General features: G+C 37.6%; 1 protein-coding gene across 2 annotated transcripts in view; it reads left to right on the plus strand.

Annotated features, from left to right (window-relative positions):
- The first annotated feature begins 1,862 nt into the window (after positions 1-1,862).
- The window catches only part of crlf1a (cytokine receptor-like factor 1a), a 29,639-nt gene continuing 17,562 nt past the window's right edge, over positions 1,863-13,939 (plus strand). The window contains exons 1-2 of one of the 2 annotated variants that reach the window (XM_038273595.1): positions 1,863-2,252; positions 11,219-11,497. In XM_038273595.1, coding sequence (XP_038129523.1) covers positions 2,180-2,252; positions 11,219-11,497 — 352 coding nt within the window. In that variant the 5' untranslated portion in view covers positions 1,863-2,179. The remainder of the gene's footprint in view (positions 2,253-11,218; positions 11,498-13,939) is intronic. The other variant, XM_038273589.1, reaches the window with a different exon arrangement.

Raw genomic sequence — 13,939 nt, forward strand, 5'->3', positions numbered from 1 at the left:
CATTGTGGGCCTGGACCTAAAGGTCACCACGGATGTCAGCTCCAACGCACTGCCTGGACCCCTGCTGACTCACTGCTGCCTTAGATGACAGAGGATGACCAGGACTAATTTGGGTTTGGGTGAACTTGTACTTTAGTCAAATATTAGTCACAGCACCCAACTGGATGAAGAAGACAAAAAGAGTTTCCGTTGTTCGGACACATTCTGGTTTCCCAGTGAAACCTGACATGATTTTTCCTCCCCTTCCTGCTGGGCCGGCTTGTTCACTGCTCGTCTGTCAGGACTCCCGCAGAGATCCTGACCTGTTTCACTTAAGAAAACTTTTCTTCATCTGACATGAGGAAAAAATTGTGAAAACAAAAGCTGCTTTTGAATTGATTTGCAAAAGAATTTTTAAATTGGACAGAATTGTTTAATAGCAGTTATTTCATGGAGACAAAAAAAAACTCATTTCTGAAATTATGTTTAGACCTAAACAATTAAATGTATTTCATTAGGATTTCATGCAAGAAATTAACTAACAAAAATAAATATAAGTGGAAGGATAAGAACATATACTTATAAAAACTTTGTATTAAACCAGTAAAGAGAAGAGAAGGTTAAGGTTGATAAACTCCCTGTTTTGTTTAGTTATTTTTGTTTATATATATATATATATATATATATATATATATATATATATATATATATATATATATATATATATATATATATATATATATATACATCCGATGGTACATTTTCAGTTCCATGGCTATAAAAAATAAATAGAATTAAAGGCGTGAAAACACATTTATTAATATATATATATATATATATATATATATATATATATATATATATATATATATATATATATATATATATGTATATATAAAAATAAAAATAAATACATTTCAAAATGGAAAATGCTTTCACAACAGAATTAGAGATTCTAGTAGTCAAATTAGTGTGCAAATAAATGCAAACTAAATAAACAAAAATATAGCTAAATTTGACAATGTGTTAGTTCAGTTTAAGTTTATTCAGACACACAAAAAAAGAGAGAGACATGTTTTAACATAATCAGCATTACAACTGAAAAGCTTCGGCTGAAGCAAAACCTTATGAATGCCTGCCTTATCACAACTAAATTTTAAAGTTGTTATAGCTATTCTCCTTTTAATGTGAAAAACAATCTATAAATTAAAAAATTAACAGAAGAAATCTGCAAATAACACTTGGATTTATTAATAATACCATGTCAAGTTAGTATTGAGACAGACTATCTATCTATCTATCTATCTATCTATCTATCTATCTATCTATCTATCTATCTATCTATCTATCTATCTATCTATCTATCTATCTATCTATCTATCTATCTATCTATCTATCTATCTATCTATCTATCTATCTATCTATCTATCTATCTATCTATCTGTTTGTCTGTCTATCTTTTCAATAATAAACTGTTTATTTTTGGTCCTAAATATACATGTACATATATTATGTACATATTTATACATATGTATATATACATATATAACTATAAATGTATATATATCTATTTATATATATATATATATATGTATATAAATAGATATATAGTTATATTCCTTTATAATTTGGCTGTGTGACTCAGCCACCTCTCATTGTGAAAATGTGGAAAAAGCACAGATTAGTAACCCAAAGGCTGGGAAAGGATCACAGACAGTCAGTGATTCAGTGAAAGTGAATAGCTGTGACTCCTACCCATCACTATAGTGGGAAGGGAGGCTGGAAAAAGGGCAAGGAGAGGAGGAGAAGAATGAGGGAATGACTAGTGTCGGTGAAAGAGTGGAGAGAGGGAGAGGGAAAGAAGGAGGGGCTTAGAAAGTATGAACTTGTGTCTGATTTAGCTGCAGGAAGCATTAAGAAGGAAAAACAGTGCAAACAGGACGCTCAGCTTTCTCTCTCCCAGCCTGTGGACTGATTCCCTTCCCACTCCACTGAGCTGGACTTTTCCCACCGGCTCACTCTGCTCTTCTTTATTTATTGACTTTTTTCAGCTGTGCTGTGTCTCTTTGAAGACTTGTCTCTCTGTTACAGTCCGGACTTTTTACTGTAGAGGCTCGAGAAAAGAAGAAGGCGACAGCACAACAACAGGAGGACGCGGAATCGCTTTGGGAATAACCGCCTGGAGTTCATATCCCTCATAATGAAAGCTGCCTTGGAGTTCTGCTTGCTGTTCCTCACGCTGCAGTCTCCCGGCGTGCTGTCCCTGTCCACACGTAAGTTGCACACAGATGTCCATCGTCCTGCAGCGGGGGGACAGCCTCTGCTGTGAGGCTGCCTCCCAGAGACCAGCTGTGGGCACAAGTTCTGTTTGCAATCCGATTTAAAAACTAAACCTGCTGCAGAACTGCTTTACTATCTTATTGCATCACTTTTTAAATCGGGTTCAGTCTGGAAACATTAAATCTAATGCATTAAACTGATTTAAAATATAATGTAATGGAGGAATGTATTTAAAAAAATATATATTAAAATGTATTTTTATAATAAAGTTTTAGATTATAAATTCTCCAATTTGTATAATAAAAATTTAAACATTTAAAAAATTGCAACATGATCTAAGAGATTTTATCTAAAGCAGGAAAGAGTAAAATTACACAAATTACACAAATACATCCTAGTCTGGAATAAGGTTTGCAGCAGTTTAGATCTCCTTTAGATACAGGTGGAACAATACATCTAAGTTGGACTAGACCATACATGATACTGGGTTAATCAAGCGAGACCAAATGTGAGAAATCCCTGTTATTTGTTCACTCCAGCAGAATCTCTGAGTGCTGTCCCTAAATTCAACCCAGTTTGAAGTTCTACAGATGGGCTTGTTTTCAGTCTGCAAGCAGAAAAAGTGCTGGTTTGTGTTCTGAGAAAGAGGATCAAGGAAAAAATCTGTTCACTGCAGAATTATCCACTTAGATTTAGATAGACCGATACATTGGTCAGCCAATATTTTGTGCTGAACCCTGGCGTTTATTTCCTGTATCGGCCTATGTGCATTCAGCAGCCATGACTTGAGATCACATAAAGTGCATTGCTCTTGCCTTCAGCTGTTACTGTTCTGTGTAATAAATGCTTCACATATCGAGATCAGATATTTGCATTCCTTAAAAAAGCTGTTGATCTCTGATTTAAACTATAAGGGATCCAATGCAGTCATTTCTGCATGTTTAATATATTATTGATACAACTTAAAGCAGATGCTGTAGATTAGGGGTGAGTATTGGCATGGGTGTTGCAATACGTTACGTGTCACGATACTTGTTATACGATATAGCGATTAATATTGCAATTTCGCCATATATTGCGATATTTTTCCTGCTATCAAAATTAAATGAATAGATAAAAAAGCAACCTCTGTATCAGATGATATTGATCGTTCAGTTATTTTGGTATCTGTTGCTTGGGGGTTTGAGTCAGTCCACGTCTTCTACTGTGACACTTTTTTCCACACCCCTACTGTAGATCAGGCTGTTATGATGAGCAGCTCATCAATTAAAACCATTAAGATGTTAATGATCTGTTGGACCTACGAAAATTCAAATTCAGGTTTCATGTTTATTATTGCCCGCAGGATCTGTGCAAGGAAATAATGATTAGGGTGATGTCTAGAAGACTTTTAACAGGAGAGCCTTGGAACTCATCGCATAGAATAACTGACATGAAAAAGTGGAAAAAATTAAATCTGCAAATTAAAGAACGGTTGAGTGGTTCAAAGCTATAAAAATTTTGTAAATAATTATAGACATTTGCATTTTTTTTTTATAAAACGTAAATATAAACACTGAAAAATATTCTTGATTGATCCTTCTTTCACATTTTGGCTTTTATTATCCTTTCAGATTTATTCGTCTGGAGGAATAGAATAGAGAGAGTCAAATCAAAGTGATTAAAAATCTAAATCAGGCCAGCGTATGAAGAACTATTCTTATGTGTTTGTGATTAAAAACTGTTAGTCATGATATTTCGGAGTTTTAGTGTTATTGAAAACTGGACTGGAAGTTGGGTTTTTATTTTTTGATTTATTTTAGAAACAAGTAAACCTGTAAATCTGAAGCACGTTTTTCGATTATCTTAACCAGAAATCACATTGTGTTTTTTTTTTTTTATATATGGAGGCATTAAGATTAGGCCTCGTTTGAAGAGGATCTGCAGTTTTCAGGTTTGCATCACTCCGGTTTTTTTCAGGGAGATTAAAAGAACAAAAAAATCTTATGGCAGCAGGTGGAGCAACTGTTTTTTTTTCTATTGTTGCTTAGGTAATATAACAATTACTGTAATTATATGATGTTTTCTTCTTTTTATCGTGATGCAAGTCCATATTTCACACCAAAACAATTTGCAGTCAAATGTATTTGCAAACAGGGTTGTTGCCTTCTTTTTCAGCCAACTGGTCAGCAGTGTGCAGCAATTGGCGCTGATTTACTCCAGCATCTGTACAGCTGGAGAGACACTTTCCCTTTGTGTCCTACTAAACAATTGAACTTTAAACAAAGACAGAAAATGTCAGATAATAACTTTTTACAATCTTGATCAAACCTTTGATAACAATTACAACCCAGGCCTACTTGCGCCCCCTCTGACATGGACTTGTGGGTACATTTGTGTGGGGACAGAAGGGGACAAATGCAATTTCTCTGTCTGACTGCCCAGATTATTTATGTTCTCCTGCTGCAGTTGCATTTCTTGTGTCCCATGCGGAGCGAGAGCTCCCCTCCAGGGAGGCCGGATTTCAACAAGTCAGGCCATAATTCGTTTAACACATGCTAAGCATGGGGGCTTTACGGACCGCAACAAAGCGGTGACATCACTTGCTCTGGATTTAGGGGAACGCAGCAGCGCCAGCTTAATGCACAATAATGTAAATAAATCATAGTTATGTCCGGTTCAGCTGCTAAGAGGCTGGATTAGTTTTAATGGTGAGCTCACCCGCATACGGCAGCTCTTCAGCCCCCGGCCCGTTTTTAAAAGGGATAATAAAAGAAAGTCTGGATTGAGGGCTTTAAAGGGAACAACAAGCCTTTCCTTCTGCCTATTATACAACATAAATGGTCGTTAGTGTTTGACTTACCTTTATCATGGGCAATGAAACTCTTCCAAACAATCTGCTACCAAAATCAAGCTGTTTAAATGTAGATTTCGTTTTATTGCATCCCAAAGAACAAATAATTAAATAATTGCCTTAAAAAGTGTTCACTGTTAGTTATTCAACTCCCTGGATTAATGCCTCTAATATAACTGCTTTTGGGGGATGTCTTTGTCAGTTAAGCGGTTTTCTTGACTTATTACTCGCAAGTGACTGAAGTTCATGTAGAATAACCACAGATTCCAGTTAGATTTTTTTCTAGACTTTGACTGGACCATTCTAATTCACATTTGGGTTTAGATCTCCAATGTTCCGTTGAGCTCTGGCTCTATGTTGTTGCCCTCCAAAAAGTTAAACCTAAACCCCTGTCTAAAGTCTTTTCTATAATTTTTTCTGACCGACTTACCCCACAGAATGATACTGCCACCGTCAAGTTTTACATTAGAGATAAAGTATTAGGGAGGCATGGGATGTTATTTTAACACCCAGTCCAGCTCTGTCTGCTGTGTTCCCCAGTCTCCATCATGCTGGTGATGATATAGTTATTTTATCTCCTGCTGTACAAAATTGCATTACTGTGTATTAGGTTTGCATATAAACTTCTAGGGAAGCAAATATAAGCCTCAAAGTGTTCATTTAACCCCCCCATTTGTTAATTTTAAAGTTAGAAATGACATTTTCTTTCCTGTAAGAGGAAGTTAGTCAAGAAGAAATCAGATCGACTGCCTCTTTATCCTCCACATAGGCAACGTTGCATGGCTCATTGTCACCAAATGTTGCGTGACTTCCTCCAAAATCTCCAAAGGGCTCATGTGCATTGGTTGTTAAAGAGCCCAGAAGAAAGCTCTCTTTCAGCTGTTGTAAAGATGAGTGCAGCATAAAGGCTTTGGTGGTGGGAACAGTGGATGGGACGTACCTTTGAAGACCACCGCAGACTAGATTTCAGCCGCTGGAGACTTGTAATGTAGTCTTGAAACAAAAGCAAAGGCCTTTTCTCATGTCTCAGCCTGGATTCCATCGTCCATTATCACGATGTTGGACTCATCCTCAGGCGTGATGAGAACTTCCGTCTCTCCAAACAAATCATTTTTTTTTACAAGCCATTTCCTTCAGTGAACGTGTTAGGGAGAGACAATAAACAGCAGTAATTGTGTCTCGCTTTGCAGTGTTTGAACTGTGAAGTAATGGGCGTTAGCGGGCTTCACCCCCCGCTCCAGGGCAATGTCCCGTCCTCAGCGCCTGGAATACATAAACACCGATTGTTATTCAGCTGGAGCAGGGTATTACTGGCTAATCATGGCCGCCTTTAGTCCACTGTATCCAGTGACAAAGACAAACAGCCCCTTTGCATGGGTTTGTTTGTGTTCCTACGAGCATGCATGTGTGAAACTGTCGTGTCGAAGGCCTTAAGAGGCGGCGGTGATATTAACAGAGGAGTGGAGTTACTGATGAGCTGGTGTCTTCAAAGACGGCGCCGCCATAAAAGACCACACAATGTCTGTCAGCGTAAGGTGGCTGGCTGCTGAATAGACGTGGCCTCGGGCACAGATTTTGTAGTGGTCTGACAATGTTGACACTCTCACTTGCAAACTGCTCATTCATTTCCTCATAGAAACCCTCTTAGATGTGTTCATATTGCTTTCTACATTGTGATTAACCTTTTTTTTCGGTTAGAGCTTTGCAGCCTTTAGTAAATTAAATCCTTTCTTCACATCTTTTCTCCTGGATCACACCTCCTATTGCTTGGTTCACCTTTGAGATCAAAAGCTTCATTTTTTTTATTTTTGCAACTATAATAATATGGGATTGCCAATTTTGCTGTCTATTCCTTTAAAATGTATTCCTGTACTGAAAAATCAGAAACAAAAAAGGAATTAAACTTTCTATTTTCATTTTTCTTTGGTGCATCTCAGGTTTTCTTTTTCTTAGCTCCTCATGTGATTCACCTTTTTTAAATTTTGGAATTCACCTGTACTAAATTTTAGAAAATAAATGCATTGTGCATTAATTACAACTACATTTTTTTTATATACCAAAGCTGTTATGCCCAATTCTGTCTCTTCTGTAAGCTTTTTGACAGAAGTGAGAGAAATTTAATATATCCAAATATTTCCCCAACTGATGAAATTCCTTTATAAATATGTTATAAGCATAGTTTCTCTGTTTTGATTGGACGTGTTGATGAATAGGCTAGTGAGATCTTTTGGTGCCTTTTCTGTTAATCGTGAGCAGAAAAGACTTTAACAAACATGTTTTTGCTTCTAAAAATTTTTTATTTGTGTTGCAAGAAGTAAAATTTAAATGACTAGTGTTTAAAGTCTCTTGCACACTGGTAGGGACCAGTGTACACTGCAGATCAGGTGCAACGGGAAACTGCAGCAGCAAGTTTGAAGACTCTTTAAAGGGTGAAAACAAAAACATAAGTTGTATATTGTACAGAAAATGCCAATTCTTCAGTTTAAATTAAATGAATTAATTGTGTACCAGTTGTATGATATTCTGTGCCATTAGGGCAACCGTCTAAATTGGGGTCGGACATGAAATCACAGACAGGATTGTAAAGAGGTGGAGACTTTACAGTGAATTTGCTATTTATTTTAGTTTTTAACTTACCTTGAGAGGTTGAGCTTGTGAAGAGCTTTTAGAAAGATTTAAATTTGGAAATGTATCATTGAAATGATGGGAGTTAATAGGAGTTAGTCAACCAAACTATATCCTCTGAGCATCTATATGAACAAAATTTTGTGTTATACAGGTGTGATATCAAACATATTTAACAATATAACAAGGAACATTCTGCTTAATGTAGTTTATAGGTTCAGATATTTTTCTTTATTTGTTTTATGCACTGAAATTATGGGTATGTAACCCTTGGTTCTAGAAATGCACTGAAAAAATTGCGAAATGATGTAGGCATCTTGGCCTGAAACAAACCAGATGCATGTGTATGCCGTTTGCATGGATGCACTGAGGTGCACCTTGACAAAAATAGAATGTACACTAGTTTATGGTAAAATACAGTCTCCCCAGTTATATTTGAAATTCCTATTATTGCTCAATCTTTTATTTATTTTTTAGGTTTCAGGTTGGTTTTTATTGATTTTCATCCATTTTTGAAAATTCTCAAAGGTGTCTTTTTGTTAAAAGGGCAGTTTAAACACTTTTCAACCTTCCAAAAGGTCTTCATTTTGCAAGCTTGCAGACAGTAGATTGGCAAGAAATGTCAGAACTTGAGCTTGGTCATGGGGTCCTTGATCGATCATTTAAAAATGACACCAAGTAGATAATCAGGTATAAAAAAGATTGTTTTATGTAATTCAATTTAAATTATGCACGGTGTTCATCTGGAAGCCTCTTGTACAAAATGTTCGCAAATGGAAGGGACAATCTTCGAGCTTATTCAGTACCAGCCTTTTTTAGCCAATCACAGCCGCAGTAGCAGCTGTGATGTATCACATTCATGATTTGCTTTACAGCTGGGGGGTTAACTGATAAATCAAACTCTTACCAAATCCAGTCAGGAGGAACATGCAAACATCTTCCCATTGACAAAGGCTCAAATTTTGCTCATTTTATGAAAAGAAATGGAGGGTATTCCAGCCAAAAACCGTGCAGCCATCTTATTTTTACTTCATCCTATCCCCTCTTTTTCACACCGTGACGTCACACACATCACTGCATTTCATTAGTCCGAAACATTTCTGCATCGAGGCTAACAAATCTGGTGGCCGCTGACTGGCTGGCATGATATATTTTTGTGAGTTTGTCAATTCACAAAGCTCTTGCTTACAGGGGTTACCAAGCAGATACAACATCCAAATGTGGTTTTATGGTTCTTTTTGCCATATTTATTTATTTTTTAAATTATACTGGCAAGCACCAAGTTATGTCAAAGTCTGATTTATTTTGGTCTAGATGCACATTTGGTAGTAGTAGTGAAATGTTTACTATAGAAAAGAGGATATATTTTTTCTTTTGCTTACAGATCTGACAAAAAATAATGATGTTCACTTTTACAAATTAGACAATAATGAGCCCAAACACAAAAAGATTTAGAGTTTTTTTAGAGACATGGTGCATTTCCATGGTTGATTCCCAGGGAACAGTGGGACATTCTTTAATTGTCATTTAGCTTGAAGTTAGTCGACGTGTCCAAACTTGAGAAGTGTGGACAAGGTGTTAATGGTATTTCAGGCGACTGTGTAAACTCTCTCTGCAGACCAGGCTTATCTACATTCAACATGAGGGGAAAAACACGAACAGAACCTTAAAACAGAGGACCAGAATTCATTAAGATTAGGATTTGTTTGTGTATCTCTGACAGCAGAATCTCCCAGTCTTTCCAGATCCCTCTCAAAAAATACATTTTAGACGTTAGTCAGGTTTTATCTGCTTAAATAAGGGTTATTATTAATATAAGGCGCCCTGGCTTGAGTTTAGTGAGTGCATTCCTGTAGACCGTCCAGGATATGTGGACAACAGTCAGAATATATTTTCTATTAGTAGGCTTGTAATCGCAGTCCAGATCTTTCTGTGGTTTAGGGCCTCGGCTCCTGCTGGTATTTGTGGCCAAACTTGGTTGTAAAACTAAAACGTGCTTATAAGACAATGCTAGGCTTTACAAAACAGACAAGGCCTTGCATTTCCATTCCTGCATAAAATGTTCAGCAGAGTAAGACTAAAATTTACTTTTTGTATCCACATGCTGCACACAAGATTCAGATTAATGTTCACCTTAATCAGACCAAACCAGCAGACTTAACCCTTAATATTAGATCACTGAAGTCAGGCTAACAACAAAAAGCAAACTACGTTGTACTATGCATGTTCTGACCAGAAAAACACTTTAATGAAAAAAGCAATAAGTAATTTTAAAGCCATGCCCAACTACCAGCCTCCTTCTCAGAACACCACACTGGGGGCATATTTCCTTTATCAGAGCCATGAACTTGCTGCCTGCTCAGCATTTCGACCTGATCCTTTATAACATTGCAGCAGGTAAGAATAGCAACCCTTAAGTCACTGAACCTACAAACCATGAAGCCGTCTTCCTGGTTCAGCTTTACAAGATTTAAGAAACCCATTTCACTGATACAGGAGTAAAGATGGGATTTAAGGTGGAATCATAGGATGCAGGTGTGAAAATGAAATGCGGCCACCTACCGTTTCTCTAAAAAAAAAAAAAAAAAGGGTTAAAGCAGAAAACTTTCACATAATATTGATCTCACATTGGAGAAATGTATGTGCTGCCATTGTGCGGCGCACGGGGAGCAGTATAGGGTTAAGGGTCTCGCTCAGGAACCCAGAGTGCAGGTTATGGCGATCGAACCGGGTACTTGCAAGCTTCCCAGAGCCACAATGAACTGCTTTAACCCACTCACCCACTACTCCCCTGTGGCTTAGTGGATTACTATAATATCAACAGCGAATGATCCAACATCTCGTAGCTTTGCTACTAGTCCTATTGGTGAGTGTATAATGGATCAGTTTGTGCACTGTTTTAAAGTCTAGGCACAAAGCCACCAATTGTAAAGGTTAATCGTGCACTATAGAGATAAAACAATCATGAAAGGAAGTTATATGAGCGTTTAGACAATATGCCTCATCACTTTAATTTGTGGATTTGCTTTAAGCAGGGTAAACCCCTAGTTATGCTACTTTTAACTTTGAGGACAAGGACTTTCAATGGGTATTAATAACTGTGTCAACGAAGGAATTAACAATTTAAGTAAAACAATATGGCATCGTCTTCTGTTGTTTCTCCTAATTAACATTCCCTTGTGAGCAGAATCTATTTCCATGTCTACCTGTGGGTTAATAATGGCCTGAAAGGTTGAATTTATAGAATTAGAGTTTAAACAATCATCAGCTTCTAGGCTAACTAGAGGCAAACTAAAAGAGCCCGAAAATCATTTCCCAGCACTTTCTCTGATTGAAAGGATGTTATAAGAAATTGACTGTATGGAAGTAATTTTTGTATATAAATGGTTATTCGTTCCTTCGTTTTCACCCTCACCTACAGTTTATATCACCCACTCTTGGGTCCAAACCTGTTATCCTCCTAGCATATACCAAAGCCATTAAATGGCCTCTGTCTTCCAGATGTAGCAGTTGTTTACCCCCAGGACCCTGTGCTTCGCATGGGGTCCAACCTGACCGCCAGCTGCTGGGTCCACCCTGACCTCGGGGTCCACGCCAACTCTCTTTTCTGGACGCTGAACGGTCATCAGCTTCCAAGCTCCCTCTACAAGGTGCTCAGCCCGTCCAATCTGAGCGTGACGCTGGTTGGGCTAAACGCCTCCAGGCAAACCTCCGGCGACAACCTGGTCTGCCACAACCATAAAGGGCACATACTGGCCGGCTCCTGTCTGTATGTTGGGAGTAAGTTAAAGCTTTAAAACATTCAACTTTTCGATACTTCTGCAGATGTATTTCTTTTTAAATGTTTGTTAGATAAAATAAATAGGCAATTACTGTTTGGAGGAATACACAGAAGAAAAGGGGGGGGGAAAAGGAAATGGGAATTAAGGGAGAGCAAGGAAGTGGTGGGTAGATTTTTAAGTGTCCCTGCACAGTTGAAGTTGTATTTTATCCATTTTATTACCACCTTCAGACCCCATAAGAGGCCTCAGTGATGCTTTGACCATCTGTGTGGTCCTTGGCTATTGCTGTAGAGGCTTGACACTTTACACGCAGGGAATAAAAGCATTTCTACTTTGAAATCTTGTGAGGAAGCATTTTATAGCTTTTTTTTCTCCCTGTACTTCACCTCAATTTTCTAAGAAATATGTTTTAAGAGGTCTAACATTGAATGAATACCCCGTCAATATCTTGGCATTAAAAGCACAGGATGATGGAAGTAGTAGCCAGCTTCGAGAAGCAACATATATGTCATTTTTATTACAAAAATTAGATGAGAAAAATAATCAATTACAAGATTTGGTTGGAAAAAAATCCCAGATTAGATTTTTAAGCTGCACTACCGAGCCCTGCCTCATAGTGACATTAATAATGATAAATAGTTATATACTTGTAAGAAATTAAAAGTACCCACTTGTTCCAGATCCATAGTTGAGGGAATATTATACAGTTTAATTGCAGTTCTTATTTTTAAAAAACAATTCATCCCTTTGCTATTTATCTTCTCCTTTTAAATCCACATGTGGTCCTCCCCTGCTAACACTCTGTATCTTTGAACAAACCTTTGATGGAGCCATATTTTGGATATAATCTTGACCTTTAAATAATTGTAATTCTGTCCCTCATCTACCCTAAGAATAACTCTGCCCACCCTCCTACTGGTGTTTGAAATCCTCATGTAGCCACATTTCCTGACCAAAAATGTTCAAACTATCAATTCGATAGTTTTGCATTTTGCGACGGGGAACAAGGTTTTCTATTTGATTTTTGACAATATAGCAATAGTCTACAGTAAAGAAATGTTCCGTTATTTTTAGTTTTTGTGCTCCTATATGTCCCTCCAACAGGAAGGTGCAACATAAAGTCATCTTTTCTTTGCCTTGAAAAGCAAGAAACTGACAAATGCTTTAAATGCATGGTTGCAAATTGTATATTTTATGTTTTCATGACTAAAATATTTAAATAAGTTTTTGATTGTTTTCAATTTATGTAAAAATTCAGGTTGTAATGAGCTTCTTTTCTAAGTGAAACCTAAGGACATTGATTGTATTTCCTTTTAAATAAATGCACCTGGATTACCTCTTCTTAGAGGTCTCCTCATTGATATTTATAGTGGACAGTTCAATTCAGTTTATTTATACTGCGCCAATTCGAAAGATATTTCATCTCAAGGCATTTACAGTTCACCAAATCATACAGTCAAATTGATTCAAAGTTTTCTATCTAAGGAAAAAAAGGTTGATTGCATCGACTTATTGACTCAAACGCAATCCCTCACAGTAAGCTTGCTTGTAGCGACAGTGGAGAGGAAAAACTCCCTTTTAACAGGAAGAAACCTCCAGCAGAGCTAGGCTCAGTGTGAGCAGCCATCTGCAGAGGCCGACTGGGGTTCAAGGAGACAGAAGCAGAGATACAAAAAGCAACTGTAAAAGGAGGTCCGGTCCAGGAAACACACAGCCAGGCAGACGAGCTCCGAGCCAGCTCCCATGTCAGAGGATGAAGAGAGCACATCCAGCCAGTCACAGTCAGAGAAACAGGACTACACTGAAAAACAGGCCAATCTCCAACATCTATAAACAAAGGTGTTGATGGCAGAAGCACAGCGGATATTTCTCTCCAGGGTGGTGTCACAGCCAAACAGGAACAGACGAGGCAAAGCTACTATGAGAAAAAGAAGAGAGAGCATAACGTTAGAGATTGAACTAACATTTTCTGCAGAGTGGGAGAACAGAGAGAGAATGATGACAAAGAGGTCCCTATGTCTGAAAACTGATACTTGGTTTCACAGGAGAGGAGCCTGATAACAAAAAGATCTTCCTCCTATTCTACTTTTAGACCTGCAGATTGAGAGTGAAGTGCTCTGTTAGGGACATAAGGAACAATCAGATCTCTGATATAAGATGGAGCTTGGTCATTTAAGGCTTTATATGTGAGGAGGAGGATTTTAAATTCTATTCAATATTGTGGATATATTTTCACCACTGTAGTCAGTGGTTGTTTTCCTCAGAGGGGCGGGGATCACACAACTAAAACCACAAAGAGGTATCTGCTGGCATTTTCCATCACATTTACTGTGTCAGTGAAACTGGTTCTGAGGAAGTCTCCGTGTTCTTCAGAGAAACAGACCATAAATATGACCTGGGTGCTGCACACATATCCACACATAGGAGAAAGAAGACAAAA

Source organism: Cyprinodon tularosa, unplaced genomic scaffold (assembly GCF_016077235.1).
Source record: "Cyprinodon tularosa strain WSP-4 unplaced genomic scaffold, ASM1607723v1 ctg120, whole genome shotgun sequence".
Classification (NCBI taxonomy): Eukaryota; Metazoa; Chordata; class Actinopteri; order Cyprinodontiformes; family Cyprinodontidae; genus Cyprinodon; species Cyprinodon tularosa.